The sequence below is a fragment of the Eulemur rufifrons genome, chromosome 7 (assembly GCF_041146395.1).
Source record: "Eulemur rufifrons isolate Redbay chromosome 7, OSU_ERuf_1, whole genome shotgun sequence".
In the NCBI taxonomy this organism is placed as follows: Eukaryota; Metazoa; Chordata; class Mammalia; order Primates; family Lemuridae; genus Eulemur; species Eulemur rufifrons.
The window spans coordinates 113,677,403-113,701,613 of NC_090989.1; the positions used below are offsets into that span (position 1 = coordinate 113,677,403).

A 24,211-nucleotide genomic window follows, 5' to 3' on the forward strand; every position below is an offset into this window, starting at 1 on the left:
TTAATCTTCTGTTGAGCATTATAATAAATATAAATACACACACACATGCCACCGCCTAGGAATTGTTCATTACTATGTGTGAAAACTGTCTATTTCCTGGTCCATTTCAACAAGTCTTGTTCTATGAACTACTTTAAAGGTTACGGTGCATGGGAAACTGTACAAATTGCTAGTTTATCAGCACCTTGCTCTTTTACTACCATTTTCAACCAAATATCCTTACTGCGATGCCAGGCAGACCACCTTCCAAGGAGCCAGTATAATGGGATGAGTGAATATGGGTGTGGATCTCAGTAGCAGAAAGACCCAAGTGTCCGTGGCTGCACCCAGGGGCAGACTGACTCAACACTAGTATTCCAGATTTAGGCAATGTGCCTAACAGGCTTTCGAAATAAACCAAACTCTAGGTGTGAGCATTTTCTATCGCCAAAGACAAAGCCTGCTTAGTCAAAATTATTTATGTGTTTGTTTATTATTTAATCCTTGCCTATTTTCAAACTGGATTTGAGACAACTCATAACGTAAGCCATGCATACCATGGGACTGTTTAGTTGAGGGTAAACACTCAAGTGCTCTGGGATAGTTTTTCTGCAAAATTAGGCAGCTGTTCATTGCTGTGGTTTGGCAATAAATACAGCTCTGAGCTTTCTGGCAGTCAAAGCCTAAAGGGAAACGTGATGAGTTGCATAGGAATAACACAGCATTTTAAAGGGAAGTCATACTCATTTAGAAAAATGGGCAAACTTTTTTCTGGTACTAAAATATTAGGGGACTTTATCACATGCATCCTTATAAAAGGGCCTTTGAACACCAGAATGGGCAAGGTATTTAATAATAATTTTAGGGAAGATTGAGATCCATTCTTTATGTGGTCATTTCTCATATCAACCTCCAATGTAATCTGAGGGTATAATATCAAATCATAATTCTCTGAGGTCATTTCAATGTAATAATAAAATCCTTTTAGTTCTAATCCACAAGTAAACCAATATAATGCAAAGCTAAAATCTAGAAAACTTTTTAGAAAAATGCATACTGGAAGAATATACAACAATGAATACAGTGAACTAAAATGGAATGAACTATTAACTATTAAATAGTTTATGAGTAACTATAGGGGTAACCAGCAATCATAGAGCCTTGCATGGGTTCTCTAATAGCACTTCATGTAGGTCCTAGAGATGGTGTTAATATGCAGTGATTTCTCCACAGAATTCCCTGAGCCCTGACCCTTCAAACTGGGCCCCCAAAGACATATACCAAGAGAGCAGGGCTCTAGGCCTGCCACCCCTGCTTCACCCCTTTTATTGGTTTCATGAATTGCATTGTCACATAAGATTTCATTTGAAAAAAGGATTTCTGCTACTTTAAACAAAGCACATCTATTTTTAAATATATTTTATTTTTTCTTACATCCAAGGTGTAATATACATTCATTGTAGAAAATTTAGAAAATGTGGATTCACAGAAAGAAATAAAATTAGAATTACTTATATTCCTACTTCCTATTAATAACAATTTTTAATATTTGTGCCCATCTAATTTTATATACAAATATACATACATACTTAATTAAAAATATATACCTGAATATATTCATGCATATACATATATGTATATGTTTCTTTTTTTTAAGTAACTTGCTTTTTTCATTCAAGAATTTACAGTGAATATTTTTTATGATATTAAATACTGCATCATATGAACTTACCATAATTCTACCAATCTTTTGGCTGTTTACAGTATTTATTATTATTACTGTTACAATGATAATCCTTATAGCTAAATATATGGATTTTTATTTATATAACTGCCTACAAATAAAATATCTTGGTTAATAGGAAGGCTAAAATTTTAAGTTTTTGGAGAAATTTGTCCAAATTGTCCTCTAGAAAATTTGTATCCGTTTATGTTCCCACCAACAATGTAAAAGAGAGCTCATTCATTTACATCTTCACTACCCTCAATCTTATTAATCACTGTTAATTTGATAATCATTTTTTATTTTATTCTGGTTTACACTTATATTTTTACTGAGGAAAAGAATTTTAATTACATGTCATTAGCTCTTTGTATCTCTTCTTTGGTGAACTATCAGTTTAAAATCTTTGTTTTATAACCTGTTGAGATGCTTATCTTTGTCACATTGTAGTTTAGTTGCTCTTTATTAAGAAAATCTTTGACTGTCATATAGGCTGTAAATATTATTCAATTTGTGTTTGTACCTTTAAATATGTTTTGTTTGTTTGGGTAAAGAAAAGCAGTTAGTATAGACATTTTCAAGTTTTGTGTAGTTAATTTTATCGCCTCCTAAGAAAGCCCAAGTGTTTCTTAATGTATGCTTCCTTTGTTTTTGCATTGGAAATCAACTGGAATTTGTTTTGGTGTATGGTGTGAGGTATAATAGGGATTTGATTTTCTTCCCAGATGGTAAACTACTTGTCCTAACACCCATCAACCTTTACCTATGAGTTTAAATGTCTATGTGTGTATGTCTATATATGTTGAGCTTTCTATTGTTCCACTGAGATTTTGATCTTCAGTTTCAATTATTTTAATTTCATGGTTTACTGTAATATCTAGTAGATCAATCTCTCACCCTCCTTGCCCATTTTCAAAAGCTCCTTTGCTATACTTATACATTTATTATTCTAGATGGACTTGAAAATAACTTTGTTAGGTTCCAAACAGAGAATAATTTTGGGATTATGACTGAGGATACATGAAATTTTTATATTAATTTGAGGAGAAGTGGCATTTTTATAGCATCGAGTCTTCCCACCCAGGAATATGTTATGTCTCTCCATTTGTTTGAGTCATATTTTATGGCCTTCAGTAAATTTTTATAGCTATCTTCATATTGGACCTACAAATTTCTTGTTAAGTATCTTTTTAGCTATTTTATATTTTTGGGTGCTATAATGAATGGAAATTTCCATGGTTTCTAATTGGTTATTGTTTGTATATGTGCATTTAGATTACACTTTTGATTTCCTCTCTGTAGTTCTGAAATACAGAACTAGAGCTGATGTGTAGAATTAGGATTTATGGGCAGAAGGTATAATAGACTATCAGGTCCATGAGGGCTTTATCAGCACCAACAGAGTGGCTGAAGCATCCCATGCACTCAATAAATATCTTTTGAGCAGTGGAATGAATGGTGTTAGCTCAAAAAAAGGAAAAACTCTCAAAATCTGAATAACAGATCACTTTATGAGGCAGTGAGGGCTCTGTGCCTGATAATATTCCTGCAGATTCTATAGTCCCCTGGTCCAGATACTCCACAGCAGATCCATACATCAAGTGAAAGATATATCATAAATTTCATTAATATACACTTTATTTTCCCAATTGCTAAGTTAAAAAATAAAGACATGTAGGCATGAAAAGAAGAGCCCAATCTGGAGAAATGTGGCAGGTGTATGTTGGTTTTGGCCGCCTGCACACGTTCTCTCTTTCACTGGAGATAGTATTCTGCTGTTTCTTAGGGAACCAGTCACCCCCTCTGTTCATAACACCTTGTCAGTCAAGGTGTCCCACCTTCCCCTGCCAAGGAGAACAAGGACATCTGAAGCTAGGTGAACCAAACACTCTTGCCCTGAATTGTGAAACTTTAGGAGGGAGACAGGAGCATGTATAACTGCTAGCACCTGTTCTTTCCAATAGCAGAGCCCTCTTGAGAGCCTCTATTTATTCCTGCCACCAGGTCCCTGGAGCCACCTTGATGCCTCTTTTCTGAGAGCTATCATACTTGCTTCCAACAAATTCCTTTCTGATTACAGTAGCCAGAGTCTTTCATTTATTGCTCACAAACAAAGAAACCTAAATGGTACCAAGGACGCAATAATCCAGGGGGTATTTCAACAAAAGAAACTGCATAACTTGATGGCAGATCAGAAGGGAAAAAAGGCTCAGAGACAGCACAGCCTGTGGGCTAGGATGCTTGGGACGATCTTATGCCAGGTGCATACCGATAGACAAAAAGAATCAAGCTTTTCAAGACAGTTTGCACAGTGTTCATTATACTTTCCAATTCAGCTCCTTATCAGATTCATTATGAACACTTCAGTGTGGGGGGCTTGCTCGTTACCACACCGCCTCCTTTCACTTTCAGTTGTTACTAATTTGATGATGATCATTAGATTTATTTTGATCATCTTTTACTTCAAGGGCCACATTTGCAGCCACCTCATCTCAGTCTCTTGGAAATTGCACCTGCAAATGTTCAATAGTCACAGAGAAGAACTTGTTTTTTTGGAAACAAGTGGCTTTTAGACATGCAAATGAAGGTTGGCATTTCTATTACCCAGAAGTCTGATTCTCTGCTATTGGAAACATACAACTGCAGTTGAGAAAACTTTTATTTGGGCAGACTGGGCACAATATAGGATGCAAGTAAGAAGTCTTTCTAGGGGATGAGAGTGTGTACCTAGAAATGGACTTTAGGGACTTCTCACAAGCCAGAAGAGCATGGAAAGAGAACGTACATGGATGTGTCTGCCCTACTTACAAAAGCAGCCACTGAGGGATAAGTCTCTGGTTTCTGGCTCTTCAGCTGACTTGCTAAGGGATTGGATTAAGTCATCCTATTAATTGGTGTCTCCATTTTCCTCACTGCGAAGTTCAAAGGATTTTATTATTTTGTAATGGAAGGACATTGTACACACCCAGAATGTGGCTTTTGAGTAAATACATGACCCTAAGGTATTCTCTCCATGAGGTACCTGACATATATGTCCACCTAATTTCTGATCAGGTTGAATTTTTCTTGTGCAGAGGCCTATTTTCTAAAAGTCATTAGGTTACTGAGCTATTATTTTAAATTGAATATTGAAAATACTTCAGCAGTATTATTTATAACATACTCTCTAATGGAATTGAATCCTGTCATAGAAGCTGCTTTTCAATTTGTAAAGATAACCAAAAGCACAACTGGACAGGTTATTTGAAAATTCATTTTTATAATCTGTTTCCCAGCTGAGAATTTGGGGGTCAGGTTTTTGCCAGAAGCAAACTTTCAGGGACTGTCATTAAACACCCAAAGAGTAATATTTCTAATGGCAACATTGACACCGTATCTAATGATTTCCCTGCTTCCAGGCATTGCTATAATAAAAGCAGCTTCCATTTTTAGATTCCTGGGGCATATTTTATTTCCATTGGAGGCAAAGGAGGGGGAGGAGGCCATTGGCATTCCTCATTTTCTCATACAAAAAGGTAAACAGGACAGACCACTACTCACTCAACTTAGAATGATTTCCATCTAAGTAAATAAACATGTAAAAATATGAAGAAAAAAGTCCTGATTACTAAGTAATGCTGCTGCACTTTTTAGTCTGATTCTAGAGAGTAAAAGACTCTAAAAAAATTTAAAATGGTAAAAAAAAAAAAAAATGAGTAAAACTCTGGCCCATTCACTAAGGAATTGACCAAGTTGTCTGAAAGAATCACTCAGCACACGCAAGTATGGAGCACAATGTAAACAGTTACATCATCTCAATCCCTCCATCCATGCCTGTTCTATTGGTCTCAGATCACAAGGGCCTAATTACATTGTCATGATAAGGAAAAGCTTCACTTGGAAGTTCAGGTCCTGCTTATCTGTCAAGTCAGCTCTTGAAAAGCTTTTGTTGAGTAAGCAGTCAGGAAAAGGGGAGCTTGGGAAAGTCTTCCTTTTTCACAATAGACAAGGAGGAAATGTTTCCAAATAAAATAACTATTACTGGACATGTTGAGATTTCACTTGATCTGAATAAGTTGGCTCATTACTTCTCATCTCCATCATCTCTCAGTTTGGCAAAAATTGTTTTGAAGCTCTTAAGAAGGCTTTTAGCTCAGAGGTGAATGTGTTCCATTTGGGTTGCCACTGATGCATTGCATGACTGGACAGAAAATGGATTTCTGGAGCTTAGCAAATAAAACAAATCTCCAGCAGAGGACTTAGTTTGAATTGTTTCTCAAAACAAATCTGGACAGTTTCAGCTTCTAAATACATGTCATTAGCCAACATCTCTTACCTTAAAACTGTTCTTGCTGCCATACTGACGGGACCAGGTGAATCCAACTAAGTCAACAATTTACCAACAAATGAGGTGCAGTGAGGATTTTCCAAGCCAAAAATAAAGCCTGGAGGCTCAAAATATTAGACATTCAAGCTGCAGAAATAGGCATCCAAAGTTCTCAAGGGGATTAGTTAACCAGCACACTGAACCCAGGGCAAACATGCAATGATGCCATCTCACTAAACACAGGTGTAAAGTACATCTCCTTGCATAATAACTCATTAACTCACACCTGCACTTTCTTGAACTTCAAATAGCTCTTCATCTCAATATTCAAACAACCTGCACATGTAACTGAAGTTGTGGACAAATTTACCCTGCTTTTTTCACTGTAAATGTTTTCACCGATTATTTAACATCTCTTCATGGTGCCAGGAGGCATAGCAAAAAGGGAAAATTCTTTTCTTCTCAAGAGCCTGTATTTTGCAGAGGTGTGTAGAAAATTGTCAAAAAATGGCACAAATAACTAACATGTATGTAAAGGAGAAAAAGGAATTAAGGATAATTCCCAGGTTCTTGTATCAACTGGGATCAATGGTTCATTTCACCAAAATGTGGGGTGCAAGTGAATGCAATAGAAAGGGAGATACAATCACCAGTTCATTCCAGGACCTTCAGAATTCTACACAAGTGTAGAACACCCATGTGGAAAGCTTTGCACAGTGGACAATGGGACCTGGACATCTGGGATGAGATTGCTGATTAGAGATTTAGGCGACATTGGTATAAATGTGTTAGCTGACACCAAAGAAATGGAAACTGAAAAGAGAAAGGGACAAGGAGGGTAAGCCTGATGAGCACCAAAACTTGAGGCAATATGCCAGGGATATAAGTGGAAAAGTGTTTTTTTTCTTCTCCAGACCTCAAGTTAATTTGCATAAGTGCTCATTACTACATTATGAGGAATTTACATAGAGAATTTTTGTTTTACATGGAAATTTATAAATCATGCAACATAGACATGAAGTAACACTTAAATGCATGTCTATACTCTACATTGGAGAAACCAGAATAAGAACATAGATTTATGCTGTTTTCTATATTGATGTTCTTATATTCCATGGACTCATGATTATCTGCCAACTACGGAGTTGCCAAATATGGTGAACTAGACGGGAATTTACTCTTTGCAAACTTGGATTCTTTCGTATTCCCTGAAGGAGTTTTCCATTTCGTTAAATCTTTGACTTCTCAGTTCCAGGTTCACTTTCAGTGGTGGTAGGAAACCTGTCAGAAATGTCTCTTTTTACTAGATCAAAAATAAATAAAAGTGTGACATGGAATAATAACCCAACAACCTTCAGTCCCTCAGAGGACCATCTAAGAGCAAGACACGTTTTTTTTCTTTCTTACTCATTCACTCTTTGTGTTCTAATGATATAATATTTCCTGTCCAAAAACACAATATTCTCTAGTCTTAGAAACTCTTCGAGTCTGCGTTTCATGTCAAGGAAAAACATGCTTCATGTGACAGATGTTTATTTTTCTGCTTCCTTATCTGAAGGCTTTATCAAATTTTAATGAGAAAAGAACTGTGGAATAATGTTATCAGAGGCAAAGATTGTAAGTGAGAATAGTCTTGAATAAGGAAATTTAAATATTAAATGAAAATGGACCCTCCCACTAATGAATTCATGTAAATACCTATTAATATTTGTGAGGATCAAAAACTAATCTCCACATGTTCTCTTTTCAAAGCAGATAAACATTTCTTGAAATAGAGATTCATTCCTTTGACAAATCTGCATTTGAGCACCTAATATCTCCTGGTCTCCTGGGCACTGGTATGGGTTGGGAGCCATGCAAAATGGTCAGGGCATTAGCCCTTTGTGGAGATCAAGGTCGAGAGGAAGACATGGATAATCTATTTGACAGGAAGTCAACATGAAGCAGTAAATAAAACACAGTGCAATTCTTCAATTCCATGTATGCAGACCTTGAAGCAAATGTAAAAACTGAGCTATTCATATCACAGACATTTAAAATTGGAAGACGCTTAGAGGTCAGCTAGACTAGAGCAATGTTTACCAGAGTTTCTTGACCCCATCTGGCAAAAAATAAAATAAGTTCATCAGGTACCATATGCTTGTATATTTATTTTCATTTTTTTACCCACAAGGGTAATTATACATAAAGGGATAATTTTATAATATATAAAAAATGCTAATTAAAATTATAAAGTTCTTATATTTTCTTCCACTCTTCAATGGGTTGTCTTACATACCCCAGTTTGATGACTGCTAATGCACACCACCTTCCTTAATTTAATGAGGAGGAAACAATGGACCAGGCAATGAATTTAAATTGCACAAATCATTAAGCTAGTTAGATGTCTGAGCTGTGACCAGATAGATCCTAGATCCCTCAATGTAGTACATTTTGTTCTTACGGGATTTACAACCACACATTGAACCTTGATCATGTAAGCAAGTACATAGACATATATTTAGCAGCACTAATGCTGTTTGAGAGGATCCCAAAGTGAGAATCATGGAGAACAATGTAAATGCTACTCTGTTAATCAAAGGAGTTAATTGTCCTCTGAAAATCGACCTCTCTGGAAATAATTTACTCGCCAACAGAATCATTATTTTTCCCAGAGAATTATGGACATCCGCATGCTGTTTCCTAAATTTCTTTGCTTGCCAATTGACTTGAATTTAACTGTATGCCTCTTTGTGGTTTCTCAAAACAGTTCTTTGAGCTAGTGTTAAAAAATATTGGTTCTAGTTCTTGTTCAGATGGCATAAATGAACCCCTGCAGCTAATTCTTTGGAGCTCTCACCCACTACTGAAGTCTCACTGTGCAAACACTGAAAGGCCATCCTGCACACAAACGTGAGTCAGATACTCTCATTCTTTTCTCTAGGCTGCTTCCTGATTTCTTTCAGAGCCCCATATGCCACATAGTAAAGAAAATTGCAAATAAGAAATACTCAAGTGTTTGGTTCTGAAAGTGCTATTTAGGTGGGCTGGAGATGGTCTGAAAGTTTTCCAGGAAGGTGTTTTACCTCCACTACACTAAAAAAATCAACAACGTCATTTGACTGCCGTAACATCTGAAAGTGTTTCTACGAGGACCATGTGAGGATAAACAATTATCCAAATAATTCAAGATGAAAGAATCCCTATAGTAAATTTAAAAAAAAACAAAAAACCCTTTTATGCCCAGAACCATCCAGATTCTCTGTTATTCTGAGCCTCCAAAAAAGTACTTGGTCTCTACTTCAGCTGTCCCCAACATTTTTGGCACCAGGGACCCTGTTCATGAAGACAGTTTTTCCACGGACTCGGAGGAGGTGGAGGATGGTGGGGGGGAGTGGGGCGGGGAGGGATGGTTTCGGGATGATTCAAGCACATTACATTTATTGTGCACTTTATTTCTATTATTATTACATTGTAATATATAATGAAATAATTATACAGCTCACCATAAAAAAAAGATATTTTTGAGCATGACCCACTCCATATGGACCCAGATATATGTGGAACACTTAACTCCATTCATCATTGCCACAGAATCCCATAAATACAGCTTGAATCCAAGATCTTAGGCAACATAGCAATTGCATTTAATGACTGCTTATTTTTCCAGCAGAGATGGAAACAGAATGATCAGTAGTTCATTTTTGTTGGGAAAGAAACTGAAGAAATATTTTGCCAGCAGAAGAGAGGTATACTAAGGTGTTTCATACTTAGAATTTTTATGAATACTAGGACTAATAAAACATATAAGATAAGCTTAGAGTTTATTAGTTGTTTCTCCTATTAAGTTTTCTACTTAGAAAAATTGTAATTAATTTAATGTGTATTTATTCCCTATGTATAATGAATTAAAACTCAGTGTGTGCTGGTGAAGTACCTGTTTGTCAGGCATGCCCCACAGTCTCCTCTCTCCCTTTCTTCTTATTGAATTCCTTACCCCTGAACCTGCACTCCCTAATTTTTATCATCTTTGAAGATCCAAAAGCCTCTGCATCCTTCAGGAAAACTTTCCCCATATCCTTCTCCCACCTTCCAAAGCCTGAGAGGAGTCACTCTCAGGATTGCTATTTTCTTGTCAACCACTACATTCCACCTAGTGTTAGATGTCTCTGTGTGCATGTTGTCTCTGTTAGGAAACATAAGGCTGCTTGGGGTCTGGAGCTGGGTTTATTCATTCTTATGTTCCCCGTATCCCTGACCAGTGCTTTGCTCATGAGAGAACCTCAATAGATAAGTAGCAATCAAGTGGCTAAATAGTGGATATCCAGGCTAACTCGTGAAAGTCTAGTACCTTAACTATAGTATTACTGAGAATTGTCTAAGTTTGGATTACTAGGATTAAAAAGCACATTTTCACCTCTGCTTTCCTTGATGCAGGAGTTCAAGGTGAAGAAGGCAACAAATAACAACTAAGGGCATAGAATATGCAAAGCGCATACTATTTTATCCCCTGGGAGCTTGTTAAACAGGAAATGTTGTTGAGTTTACCTCGGAAATGAGCTTCTCTAAGTTATTGCTTCTTTTCATGCTGTCTTCCTTTCATCTACTTCTAATAATTACTGTAAAACCTTATATTTGCTTATTAGCATTTAGTTTGTAGAGCATTTTAATATCCATCATATTGCTTCATACTCAAAACAGACCTGTGAGACGGGTCGGTGCTATCTAAATGAGAAGCCTGAGGCCAGTAGGGGAAGACTTTGGCCAACATCAGCCATTGCACACCTGTGGCTGTGGCCAGAGAACAGGGCCTGAGAAGCACGGAGCCCCGAGAGAGCCCAGACATTGTTAATTTACAACTTTTAATTTTACTGACCAAGTCTACTTTTTTATATGTTCTCTTTGGCTTATTTTTCATTTTTCTTTATTAAGTTTTTTTATTCTATTTACTTTGGATCTATTTTTATGTTCTCTGTTTGGCTTCTTGAGATAAAATAGTCTGTTAATTTTCAATCTTTTTTTACCAATAAAATACATGTAAGGCTATAAATTTTCCCCTAAATAATCATTTGATTTTTATCCCATTGGCTTTGATAAGGAATGTAGTATATATTTTTATTTTTTTCTAAATAATCTAAAATTTTATCTTCAACTCCAATTTTATTTAAAAGAGTACATTTTAAAATCTCCAATGGATACATTTATTTAATCTATACTATTTGTTAATTTCCAATCGTATAACACTGTGGCCAAAAGATGATAATTTTATGCCACTGTGATCACAGGATGTGATTTATTTGCTTTATCTTTTTTTAAAGGTGGAAAAATTTATTGAACTATTTGGTAAAATTTATCATCAATTTTATGCTATGTGAGTAATTTGTTCACATTCTAGTAATATTGGGATTAAAAAGAATCATTTAAAAATAAAGCCATAAAATATGAATTTTAAAAAATTAAAACTCTTCGCATATCCTTGATTATAATTCCTCCTTGAAACTAAAATTACTTCACAGAACCATGTCAATTCTAAAAAGTCACAGAAGAAAAACAGAAAAGAAAACACAAAAATATAATTTTAAAACATTTTTTTAAAGTTAGCAAAGGACATGTATATGCCAACAAAAAAGGGTAACAAAAATTGTGTTGCTCCTTTGTCTTCTAATTGTCCCAAATGCTAAAGGCTTAAGAATAAGGCAAAAATCTCTTTTTAGGACCATACAAGGCCAGGGCCAAGCCATAGCAAGGGTGAATTGATATTTTGTACCAAACCATGGGCCAGAGACTTACTTCTCAAAGTGTGGTCCAAGGACCAGCAGCATGGACATCCCCTGATGATATAAAAAAAGCAGAATCTGGGGCTCTACCCCAAAACTATGGAAGCAGAATCATCATTCTAACAAGATCCTCAGGTGATTCAGTACATTAGTTGGACGTACATTACTATCCAAGGGCACTGGCAAAAGTTCTGAAATCCTTACATAATGCAGATTTTTTGACCACAGTGAGCTTCCAGATGGAGTCAAATGGCCTCTGATGTATGGCGAGGACAGTGATATAAGCTGTAAATTAAGCACAGCCTGGGAGTGACAGGACAGGCAAGGCAGAGAGGTGAGAAACAGCAGTAAGATAGGAGAAAGGAAGTGGGTTCCTGCGCAGTGAGCTGCCTCTGTTGCTTGGGCACAGACATTAGAATTCACCGTTTTCAATGTCCTCTGACCTGAAAGTTTGTGGTCTAGAGATTTGGAAACATCCTTTTCTACACAGAGAAGACTTTCAGAGTTTCTCTTTAAACCTCACAGCTTATTTGAAAAAAAAAATAAGCTTTTATAAGTATAAACTATGGTAATGATATGTTTTAAAATTTTACTTTAGAAGAGTTGTCTGTCTCAAATTGAAAGAATATTTGGAAGTCTTGAAGTTTATCCTGTCTTTACCTATTGAGAAAATTGGGATGCCTCTATTCAAAATGTCTAAAGGTTTCATTTGGAACCACTATTATTTCTTTATTCTGAACTTTAAAAAAAAGACTAAATTGAGATGTTAATCATAGTGGATTAATGAAGTAATGCCTAGACAAACCCACAGTATTGGAAGAAATCGAAACATTTACTTTATGAAGAGAATCCTTTCTACAACAAATCTGGCAGATGATCCTTCAGCCCAGACATTTCAAATGATGGGGAATGCCTCACACTTCAAGGCAGCCACTCCATTGTAGGATAGTGCTTGGGTTTTAGAAAGGTCATGGGATTGGGAATTAGAAGACCCATGTCCAAGTCTGGCATAGGCCTCTTTAAGAGTTCTAGGCCTAACGTATCCCTATCTCCAACCCACTTATTCCAATATAATGGCTCAAACTCACATCACTTTTTAAAAATACCAACTCCTACCACAGGTAGGATTGAAAGGAGCATGAGTCCAGTCACTGGGGGCTTGGCACAGTGTCTCAGCTGCTACTGATGTCGCCCATTGTCCTGGTTGTTACAGGGAAGATGCAAGTTGGATCTTATTTACAGATGGCAAACCTTCCATGGTTTCAGAGAACTATCAAGGTTTAGAATGGGAAGGGACCCACAAGAGAGTACCAGCCAGGACTCAGTCAGGAAAAGGGAAACCACCTAGCTATAGACAGATGGAGTTTAATGCAGGAAACTGGATAAACAGTTGGCAGAGAGCTCAAAAAGTACAAAGGGGACATGGAGGTGACAGAGAAGTAATAATTCCAGGAAGCAGGTGTGAAGCCTAAGACTAGGAGGAGCAAATGGAATTGAATCTAGAAGCTCCTAAGAGGGAACCACTGGGCTGGAATCCAGACCTCTGGGGACACTGCCTGGCTGTGGCTGCTTTCCCTGAGGGTTGCCATTGGGTCTTCCTGAGACGCAGCTGACAGGAGGAGCAGGCAAAGAGGAAGGAGCAAGTCCTTCTCTCCCCACTGTGTTCTAGTCTCTCTCTGGGGCTTCATACTGGCAGAGCCCAACAGCACAGGCAAAGGAGGACATGGTTGGTAGAGCCCCAGCCTCAGGATCACGGAGCCAGTGAAGAAGGGTAGGTTTGGAGCCAAGACACTAACTAGTTTGATGACTGGCACAAAGAGCACATAGTCCTCCTTCTCCGCTGATTACACATGAGAATCTGGGATCCAGAGCATTTAAGAGAGTTGTCTAGGGCCCCATATCACAGCAGCACAACCAGCGCTTGGCAGGCATGGGCATGTGAAAACATGATAGTTAAAATGTACATTTGTAAGGTAGAAAACTGTCAACTTCGAATTTGTTTCTATGGTAGAGAATTTTATAGATAATAGATGTATTTAGATGAGACATTTTCAAAATGTGTTTTGGCTTGTAAAAGTCATACTAATTACAGTAATTTGTGTGATTTATTTAATTACCAAACTATAGAATTATGATTATGTATGCTAATACTAAGGGTCAGATCAATTTTGTTGTTTTATTTTAATTGCCACACCAAGCCTCTGGTCATATAGGCGTACTATTGTTTTTTGCTAATGTGATGTATCCATACACACGAACCTCAAAAAGTGTTTAACAAGAATGTTGCCTTTAGTGTTCTATTAAAGACAAGGAAACGAAAACCAATGGAGCGACTACGGAAATTATCTTCAAATGACAAGCCCCGCTGGCTAGATATGTAATCTTCATCAGCAAATCTCTGTTTCCCTGGGATATCAGAAATGATATTTTTTAGATGGCTTAAGATCCCCTTAAAACATTCAAAGATGGTCTAATATAGGCAGAAAAGCACAGGGAGTCTGGGAAATATTGAATCTCAGCCCTGCCACTTTCAAGGTGACCTTGGTTAAATTACCTTCGTGTCTTCCTTGTTTGGTGGGGATAGGAATGTTCATTTATTTATTCAACAAATACTCACGGAGTGTCTGCCGTGTGCCCGGTCCTGCTCTAAGGGTTAGGGACCAATGACTCCCTCTGCCCTCACTGAGCTTTTCAATGCAGTTCAGGGAGGCAGAAAATAAACACATAAATATGTAAAATGTTAAGTAGCAGTAAATAATATGGGAAAAAACAAAGCGAGACAGGCAAGTAGAGAATGATGAGAGGGAGAATGTTTATACAGTGAACAGAGAAGGCCTGTCTGATAATGTAACATCTGAACAGATATCTGAAGGAGGGAGCCATGTGGGTGTCTGGAGAAGGGCTTTTCAGTGGGACCTAGAAGAGCACGGGCCTTGTGGTGGAACAGCGCAGTGAGGCAAGTGTGAGACAAAGGGGAAGTGTGGTAGGAGATGAGGTCAGAGAGTTGTGGGGAGGTGAGAAAGGGCAAGATCAGATCCTGCAGGGCCCTTCAAGCCACAGGAGTTCACTACAAGGTTTTGAGCAGAGGGCTGATGTGATCAGACAAATCAGCAAGAAAAAAACCAAACAACCCCATTAAAAAGTGGGCAAAAGACATGAACAGAAGTTTTTCAAAAGAAGATAGACAAATGGCCAACAAAAATATGAAAAAATGCTCAACATTACTAATCATCAGGGAAATGCAAATTAAAACCAACTTACCCCTGTCAGAATGGCCATTATTAAAAATTCAGAAAACAATAGTAGTGGATGCATAGAGAAAGGAACACTTACTGTTGGTGGGAGTGCAAATTAGTATAACCTGTGTGGAAAATAATATGGAGATCCCTCAAAGAACTAAAAGTAGACCTACCATTTGATCCAGCAGTCCCACTACTGGGTATCTACTTAAAGGAAAAGAAATCATTTTATGAAAAAGACACCTTCACACAAATGTTTATCATAAAAACAATTCACAATTGCAAAGATAAGGAATCAACCATCAATTCATGTGTGCATAAAGAAAATGTGGTACATATATACACTATAGAGTACTACTCAGCTATAAAAAGGAATTAAGTAATATTTTTTGCAACAACTTGTATGGAACTGGAAACCATTATCCTAAGTGAAGAAGTATCTCAGGAATGGAAAAACAAATACCACATGTACTCTGTAATGACTGGGAGCTAAATGATGAGCACACATGGGCACAAAGAGATGTAAAGGACATTAGAAACCAAGAAGAGGAGAGGCTTGGAGGGAGGTGAGGGATAAAAACCTACCTATTGGGGACAATGAACACTATTCTGGTGATGGGTGCATTAAAAGCCTCAACTTAAGCATTATACAAGGTGTCCCTGTAACAAAAACATTTGTACCCCCTTATCATTTTGAAATTAAAAAAAGAATCACTATTGCTGGGTGAGGAATAGACTAGGGGCGGGGGGCTGCCTGGGAGGCAGAGAAGCCAGTTAGAAAGCTATTGCTGTAATCCAGGCCAAAGATGACGGTGGCTTGGAACAGGATGTTAGGGGTGGAGGTGTTGAGAAATGGTTGGGTTCAAGGTAAGTTTTGAAGGACAAGCCAACAAAATTGCTGATGAACAATGAGAGGAGAAGTAAAAGGTGATCCCAAAGTTTTGGCCTGAGCAACAGGAAGGATGGATGCTATTACTGAAAAAAGAAAGGCAGTGGGCAGGGTTGGTTAGTTATGGTAAGCCTGTCGTGAGATAGGAAATCAATGTAATGAGGAGACGTAAATGAAATGAGCACCATTCTTGGCCCACAGCAGCTGTTTGACCAATCTCCATCCCTTCCCTGTCCTTTATAACACTTGTTTGCTACCTACTCTTGTTCTCACAATGAATTTATTCACTACCCATGCACACCTGCCCTTTTTCCCCCCTACTTCTTCACAGATTAATATATAGTCAAATCAGTTCCACAGCAGGGAGAGGGTCAGCTAAACCTCACCCAGAAAAACCCTCAACAGACTAGACTTGACAGATGGATAAATCACATTTTTAAATAAATAAGGAGAAATATTTGATACCAAAACAATATCCATGGCAATCCTCCTTGTGCCTTGAAGTACTTAAAGTGCTTCAGCGTCCTGAAAATTTCCCTGGTATTCACTGATTTTTAATAGAAATTCTGTGAAGAGTAAAATATAATATTGTATAAGCATTTTTTCTTAGAATTTCTGAAGAGATGCCGAGAAACTGAAAGTTTACCCAAAAAATCTACAGAAACACTTACTGAATATATATTTCTTGGAAAAATTTCCTACTTGTTTTTATTATTTTGTCTAAAATTTTGAAGCATAGTATTAAAAGGAAATAAATCTGCTAAATTCTATGCACTTACATTATGTAAATGCCTTAGCAGTATTTTATCCAATGCCAACCTGAAAAAATAACGTGTAAATAGAATCATACAGTCTACATATTAAATAAGTAAGCTCAGTTCTTTAAAATTCTTTATTGCAGATTCATTTGAAATGTCAGTATTCAGTTCACATATCTCTATACTCTTAAGAATCATCAGCATTTAATTTATGAGTGTTTTTTAGTTGGAAAGATTCTGCTGCTTAAAATTCAATTCAATCCTCTTGGTCTGAGTTGAGGAATACTTATATCTTGTGTTTTTCCCAAAGCCCTCCTCTCTGCCCAATTTCCCATAATTGCTCTAATCTTTAATCCAAAGTAGAGTGCAGCTCCCACCCCTTCCCCACCCCAGCACAGGGGCGATAATACAGAGAATAGCAGAGCCCAGGGAGAAATAACACATTCGTCTCATGGTTGCTATTCTTCTGTCCCTAGAAAGTATCTAGTGTATGTGTGACTTCATGTAGCATTTAAAGCTGCTATCATGTGGTTTAAAACATAAACCCTGCAGCGAGCCAAGGAGCAGCTGAAGGCCCACGGCTAGTAGAAAGCACGCAAGCACAGACCGTTTACCTTCCAGGAGCGTGTTACTGGGATGTGTTCACTAGCACGTTCAGCAGCAACAGGACAGGGCACCCAGCCCTGCCAAGGAGGCTCAGGAGCAAACGAGGACTTCTCTCTCCTGGTTGGCACGTAGGAGCATTGGCAGCGGCAACAAAACCCTTGTAGATGTCTTAGGTTTGTGACTCATGGGCTTTTAATACTAAATTATGGTATGACAGGAAGGAATCTCTTCAGGCTCCCCAAGGAACACAGTGGAAAGCAAATGTCTTTGAGCTAATATGCTAGTATTTAGTATAAAATGCAGCAAAGTAGTTAGCCCTGGCTATGAAAAGCCCAGAGTTGACAATGGAGTCTTTTGTTCTTATGTTTCCAAGTCTAACTTTCCTATCTCATGACCAAGGAATCGTTTATCTTCAGGAAAAATCTACTTCTCACTTTTATTTAGAGTCTACTTCTTAATGCTTCTCTTTAGGTTTAACCCTGCAAGGCCCCTGTTTAAAGCAAGTAGCAAGATTTACCCAGGTTTCATCATCACGGTGATTATTAGCAGTTTTAGCCCTACTAACACCAAGTCCCTCTTCCAGCTGGGATAGCCCATCCTGTGACTTAAATGATAAAGAAAATCGGTTTTGACTGATCTGTTTTTTAATTTCAGGAATAGTTGCTGTTCTCTTCTGTGGAGTCACACAGGCACATTATACTTACAACAATCTGTCGTCAGATTCCAAAATGAGGACTAAACAGGTAAAAGAAAAAAACTCATTGTAGGCTTTGTCTCTTTGCTCAGTGTAATGGTTATGCAGCGATTCTGGCAGTGCATTCAGAAAGAATTTCATTAGTAAAGGAAGAAAGTAAGCTTAAGGCTTCATTACGGGTTGGATATTTATAGACCTTTTTTTTTCCCCTCTAGGATAACCATTAACAATTCTCTTGGTAAGCAAAAATATAGTTGTAATAGTCTCTCCCTCCTGAGAGATGTGGAACTTAGACTGTCAGTCTTGAAGATGAAAGGCCTATAGTCAGTAATAATTCACAGTCACTTACATCTAAAAGCATTATAAAGCCTGTGAGATCGGGTTGTTATAGAGGGAGAAGGAAATGAAGAAGGAGGAAGTGATGTTTGTTTTTTAATTGGGTGCTTTTGATTCCAAGCAAACTCAACTGCCAGTTGTCACACAAGCAGAATGTATCTCTCTTTTGACAAGAACATATCTGTGGACATCTGCACACAAACACACACAGATTCCTTCCACACACATTTGCTACAGAGCCCCTCTGTGCCAGGCACTATGCGAGGCACTAGGGATACAAGGACAGATAGTATATGACCCTGCCTTCAGGAAGTTCATTATCAAGTCTGTTGATGAGGACAGGGATGTGTAGCAAACAGTTATCTGCAGTGTGATAAGTACCATGATAGAAATGAATATCTATATAGGGGGAGCATTTAGTAGGGCATCTTTTTTAGTTAGGATTGAGAAAGTCACGAGAAAGTTTCCAGAGATGCTATTTGATCTGGAGCTTGAAATGAAAATAGAAGTTAGCTGGGTAAAGATGTTGGGTCTAGTGGGGAATGGAGGGTAGCAGGAAGGGCATTTGAGGCAAGGGATCAGCATGGATAAAGTCTCCCAAGCAGGCGATTGAAGCTCTGTAAATAGTTCAGTGTGGTTAGCAATTGGGATAAGGCTAACGCAGGTGGAATACAGTGAGGGACCAGACCATAGATATAGCCAGAGGCCAACTTATGAAAAGACTTATGTACTTTGTGAAGGAATTTAGACTTTATACAAAAGGTAATGAGGAGTGGCTTAAATAACAGAAAGTTATTGTCTCACAGTTCTGGAGGCCAGAAGTCTGAGACCAAGGTGTTGTCAGGATTATCTCCTTCTGAGGGCTGTGAGGGAGAATCTGTTCTGTGTCTCTCTTTTAGCCTCTGGAAAATTTCTGGCAATCTTTAGGGTTCCTTGGCTTATAGCCACATCACCCCAATCTCTGCCTTCATGGTCACATTGCATTCTCCCTGTGTCTGTGTCTACTGCCAAATTTCCCCTTTTTATGAGGACTCTGGTCAAATTGGGTTACTACTCCAGTGTGATGTCATCTTAACTGATCAGAGTTTCAATAATTCTGTCTCATTCTGAGGTACTGGGAGTTAGGACTTCAACGTATGAACTTTGGGGGGGACACAATTCAGTCCATAACAGGAAGTCATTGAAGGGTTCTAGGCACAATAATTTTAAGATAATTGGAGTTCCATTTTAGAAATATTACTCTGGCAGACATGAGGGACAAGGATCAAAGGACACTTTTGATCAAAAGGACACTTTTGCTGTATAAGAAATAACCACACAACTCCAGTGGCATCCAACAATAAACACTTATTTATCACACACCTGCGAGGCTCAGCCACTTGAGCTGGGTTAAACTGAGTGTTTCTTTTTGTACCGACTGAGTTCACTCAGGTGTGTGTGGGTTTGTTGGGGGCTCTGTTCTAGGGTAGGCTGACTGAGGAACATTTGCCAGTGCCACGTGTCTCTCATTCTTTTCCTGGTGAAGAACAAGCCCCAGCATTGAAGAAAATCCATTTCTAGCCTGTACTTACATCACATTTCCCAAATATCCTATTGGCCACAGAAAATCACACGGCTCAGTCCAAAGTCCAGAGGCCAAGCAGGTCCCTGACCCACAGTGGGAGAGCATTTCAGAGTTATATATTAAAGAATGTGGATATAGGAAATGATGGAGAATTGCGCTAAAGGATGCAACCTATCCCAAATCAAATGGAGGAAAAGAGGCTCTTATAATAAACCTGACATGGCCAAGGACATCTGATGTGATATTGGGCTGGTGGGAGCAGAGAAAGCGGAAGTGACATCCAAGCAGAACCTATAGCTGACCAGGAATTACTAAACAGATGTTCTTGAAGGCTTACTTTGGAGCTCTCCAAAATGATCGCTGCTTTCATCCCTCTCTCTTTGTCATGTTCCAAGCTCAGCTGGACCTGACCTTCCTCAACCTGCCCAGGGACTCTCTGCAAGGTCACCGTTCCCCTCTGCCCATCACCTCAGGTGACTCACAGGGATCACAAGATGCAATTACAGAAATTTCAAGGACCTCTGAGTAAAACAAAAACAAGAACCAAAAAATGGATACAAATACCCAGAAACCTCCAAAATACAGTCTTCTAGAATCCTTTTAATTATGGAGACTACTAGTATTCCCTAGGGCTTAAAGGGAAATGTCTTGGGCTGATTTTACCTGTCCTCTTTTGGTTCTCTGAGCATTTGTATTCTGGGAAGCCGAACCCTGGTTAGGGACTTGCACTTTTAAGTCATGCTATCTAGACTGCTCAGCAGAACTTCAAAGATAACTCATCTCATGGCAAGACAGCACCCCAGCACCTAGGGGAGACAAAGCCAGAATCAGTTTCCACAGCCTTCTGTTCTCCCTGTGAATGGCTTGACAAGCACTCCCTGACAGGCTGCCAGCATCCCATTTTTACAGCATTCTCCTTTAAGGAAGGAGATTTTTACAAGTTCATTCTTTAACATCTAGATAACTGCATACCCTCATCTCTGTTTTCCCCACTGCCTTCTTTCCTGGGCGCCTGGATCATAGCAGAAGCCTAATGAATGCTAATTTCCTTCCACTCCCTTCTCATCCCCTTCCTCACTTCTTTTCTTTCTTTCAGGATCTGTCATTTTCTGCTTATCTTTTCTCTTACAATATATACATACATAGAATATGTACATATTTATACATTCTTGCTTATCTACACATACATGTACTCATACATATCCCACACTCTAGTTTATAAAGTCTAAGGTCGCCACTTTGAAAGAAATATGATCTGAGGTCCTTGGCCACATCTGCACCAGTGTAGCAAGCAAAGTGCAAACACCACATGGGAAACGCATTACAAATTGTAAAGCAATGCTGAGGCATATACTGTAGAGGTTGCCACTGTGTCCTCTCTGAAACTGGGAAAGGTTTGGAGAGTCTTATGTGATGTCACATGTGTACAAAAGTGTTTTATTCATTGACTGTGTCTATACCAGCTAATCAAATAGCTGTATCTGGATATAAAGGCTTTTGAGAGTTATGTATTCTTTATAGTTTTAAGAATCAGAGTACCTTTTTAAAATTGTATTTTTTCACTTTAAGACATGTTTTGTAAATGATAATGACCCTCTAGATGTAGATGATTTAATTTTTGCTCCAACCTACGAAAAAACATGTAACATCACTGTGTTAGGCACAAAGCAGCCTAACCAAAGACACTGTGATGCTGTTATCCACCCTAAGGATTTATATTTTAAATAGTAAAGCATTCTTTTAAAGAGTATATGAACATATGCAGCAACCTCTATGCCTTGACTGGGAGTGGTCTGTTGCTTTACAGGGTGCACATCCAGTCCTAGAGATAGAGAGATACTGCAAGCACAGCTAGGGACACTCAGGATGGGGTCAGCACACGGGGGTCTGTAGCCTAGATGTCTCACACTGAGGTACCCAGAAGGCTGCATACAGACCCCATGATCCCACCAACACAAGTTACAGCTTGTCTCCCGCTCCTGTTTCCCTCATCCCCTCAACCCCCGCAGGCAGGCCTGGGCCAGTGCCAGGGTGTTTCCATCAGTCGTCTTTACCTTGCTTGAGGCTGACTTCCAAAACCATGTACTTCTATCCAGTCCCTTTTAACCAGAATTTCTCCTTCCCTTCATGCAATTCACAGTTAAAAATTATTTCCAACATACACATCGATGTATGATATGAATGTAAATAATTAACATTTATTGTGCATCAGCATGTATAAAGTACTTATTTACTTTCTACTTACCTTTCTGCCTAAGAGGTAGTTATTATTATCACTAAATATCTTCATTCATTGAAGAAATAGTTTTTGAGAGCCTACTTTGTGCCAGCCACTGTTCAAGGTGCTGGAGATATAACAGTGAACAAAAAAGAATTTCTAGTAGAGGAGCTTTACAGTAATCAAAATACATAAGTGAAATACATAGTATGTTCATGGTAAGACATAAAGCCAAATAATAAAGCAGGTTTAGGAATTTGTGTACCGGAAGGCAGACTTGCAATTTTAGATTGGGTGGCCAGGGACAGCATTAGTGAGAAGGTGATACTTGAAGGAAGTAAAAGAGGGAGCCATGTCAACATTTGCAGCAGAAATTGGGAACAACGAATACAAAAGCCTCCCGGGGCAGGGGGACCAATGTGACCAGAGCAGAGTAAGCCAGGGAAGCGTATGAGAGACAATATCAAAGCAGGGACAAGGGACAGGTCCTGGAGAGCCTGAATGAGGTGAGAAAACACTGGAGACCCTTAAGTACAGGCATGTGCATGCTATGATTGAAGTTTTAAAAGAATGGAGGTGTCATTTATTAGCTAAGGAAGACTGAGTAATAGGTTTGGGGAACAATTAGGAGCTCAGTGTTGTCTTGTTAAGTTTGGGATGTATATTAGTCAATGAAGTGGAGGTGCTGAGTAACCAATTGGACATAGGGTTCTGGAGTTCAGGAGAGAAGTCTAGGATAGAAATATAATTTGGGGAAGTCATCAGCATAAAGATGATATTGAAAACATGAGACTGGGTGAAATCTCCAGAGGAGTCATCGAAGAGAGGGCCAAAAACCAAGTCCTGAGATTCTCCAGTGTTACTTAGTCAGAAACCAGTGAAGGAGACTAAGAGATTATAGCCATCAGGTAAAAGAAAAGCCAGGAAAGTATAGTATCCTAGAAGTCAAAGGAAGAGTGTCTAAAGAAGGAGTGTGATGAATTATACCAAATGCTGCTGAAATATCAAGGAAGATGAAGAACATGAACGTCATTGATGACACTGGTGAGAACCCCAGTGGTGGAGTGACAGGATGAAAGCCTGATTAAGATGGGTTCAAGAGAGAGTGGGAGGAAATAAATCAGAAACCTCGTGTATTGATGAATCTTTCAATGGAGTGCTGCTGTGAAGAGCAGCAAAGAAATGAGGTGATAGCTGGAGGGAGAAAAGCCAGATTCTTTGTCTAGCATTTATGGGCAAACAATGACATCTTCATTATAGCACATTTTTCCATATGCTTATTTTATTTCTATTCCCCCCAGATAATATTTTTAGTGTTTATCTCCATCGAATGGAAAAGCAGCAATGCAAATCCAAACTTAAATTTCCAATAAAAGAAGACAATGGGAGCCAAATTGAATGTGCTGTGCATGACTTTGAAAATCCAAGTGAAGGATCTGGAATATGGGAGAGGCAAGATGACATGGTGGAATAAACACTTGGCTGAGGGTCCAGAGAACTGGGTCTTGCTGCCATCTCTAGTACTAATGGTGGGGCCTTGGATAATTAATTTAACATATGTGAGCTTCAGTTTTCTCATCTATAAAATGAATGATTAAACTAAATGATTGATTTTTAAGGATCATGCTCTAGACCTAATCTGTGAGTTGACCCAGAGCATAAGATATATACCTGGTTCCTCCTCTCAAACTAGGTTTGGGCAGGAATCACTTGCTTGTAGACTATAGCGCATGGAAATGAAAGGGGGATTAGAGTTTGCCATTGATCTTTAGGCCAAGTCATTGGGTTGACCATTTTAATAAGTTGTCAAAGCAAATCTGAGGAGGAGGCAATCAAAAACCAAAGTCCCTGGTTCATACTGAGGTGAAAAGGTTCACACTGAGGTGAAAAGGTTCACACTGCACTGGGTACTTCTTCCTGACAAACTCTCAGCTCCTAACCGAGTGGTTGAAATGGCTTTTTCTAAGACTGCCTGCGTCCTCAGGGTGAAGAATACAAACCTTATATTGCTACCACTCAGCCTCTCAGGGTATGACTGAAGGACTTTCCAGCTGTTCAATTCAAACACAAACTGAGTATATTCTAAGCACTACAGTGGCTGCATGACAGACATCATGTTGGAACCAGGGAGAGAAAGGCAAAT

The 24,211-nt window shown here is 38.5% G+C and overlaps 1 protein-coding gene across 1 annotated transcript in view; it reads left to right on the forward strand.

Moving 5' to 3' along the window:
- The window catches only part of SLC9A9 (solute carrier family 9 member A9), a 537,568-nt gene that overhangs the window by 244,721 nt on the left and 268,636 nt on the right, over positions 1–24,211 (forward strand). The window contains exon 9 of the mRNA XM_069473135.1: positions 17,911–17,999. Coding sequence (XP_069329236.1) covers positions 17,911–17,999 — 89 coding nt within the window. The remainder of the gene's footprint in view (positions 1–17,910; positions 18,000–24,211) is intronic.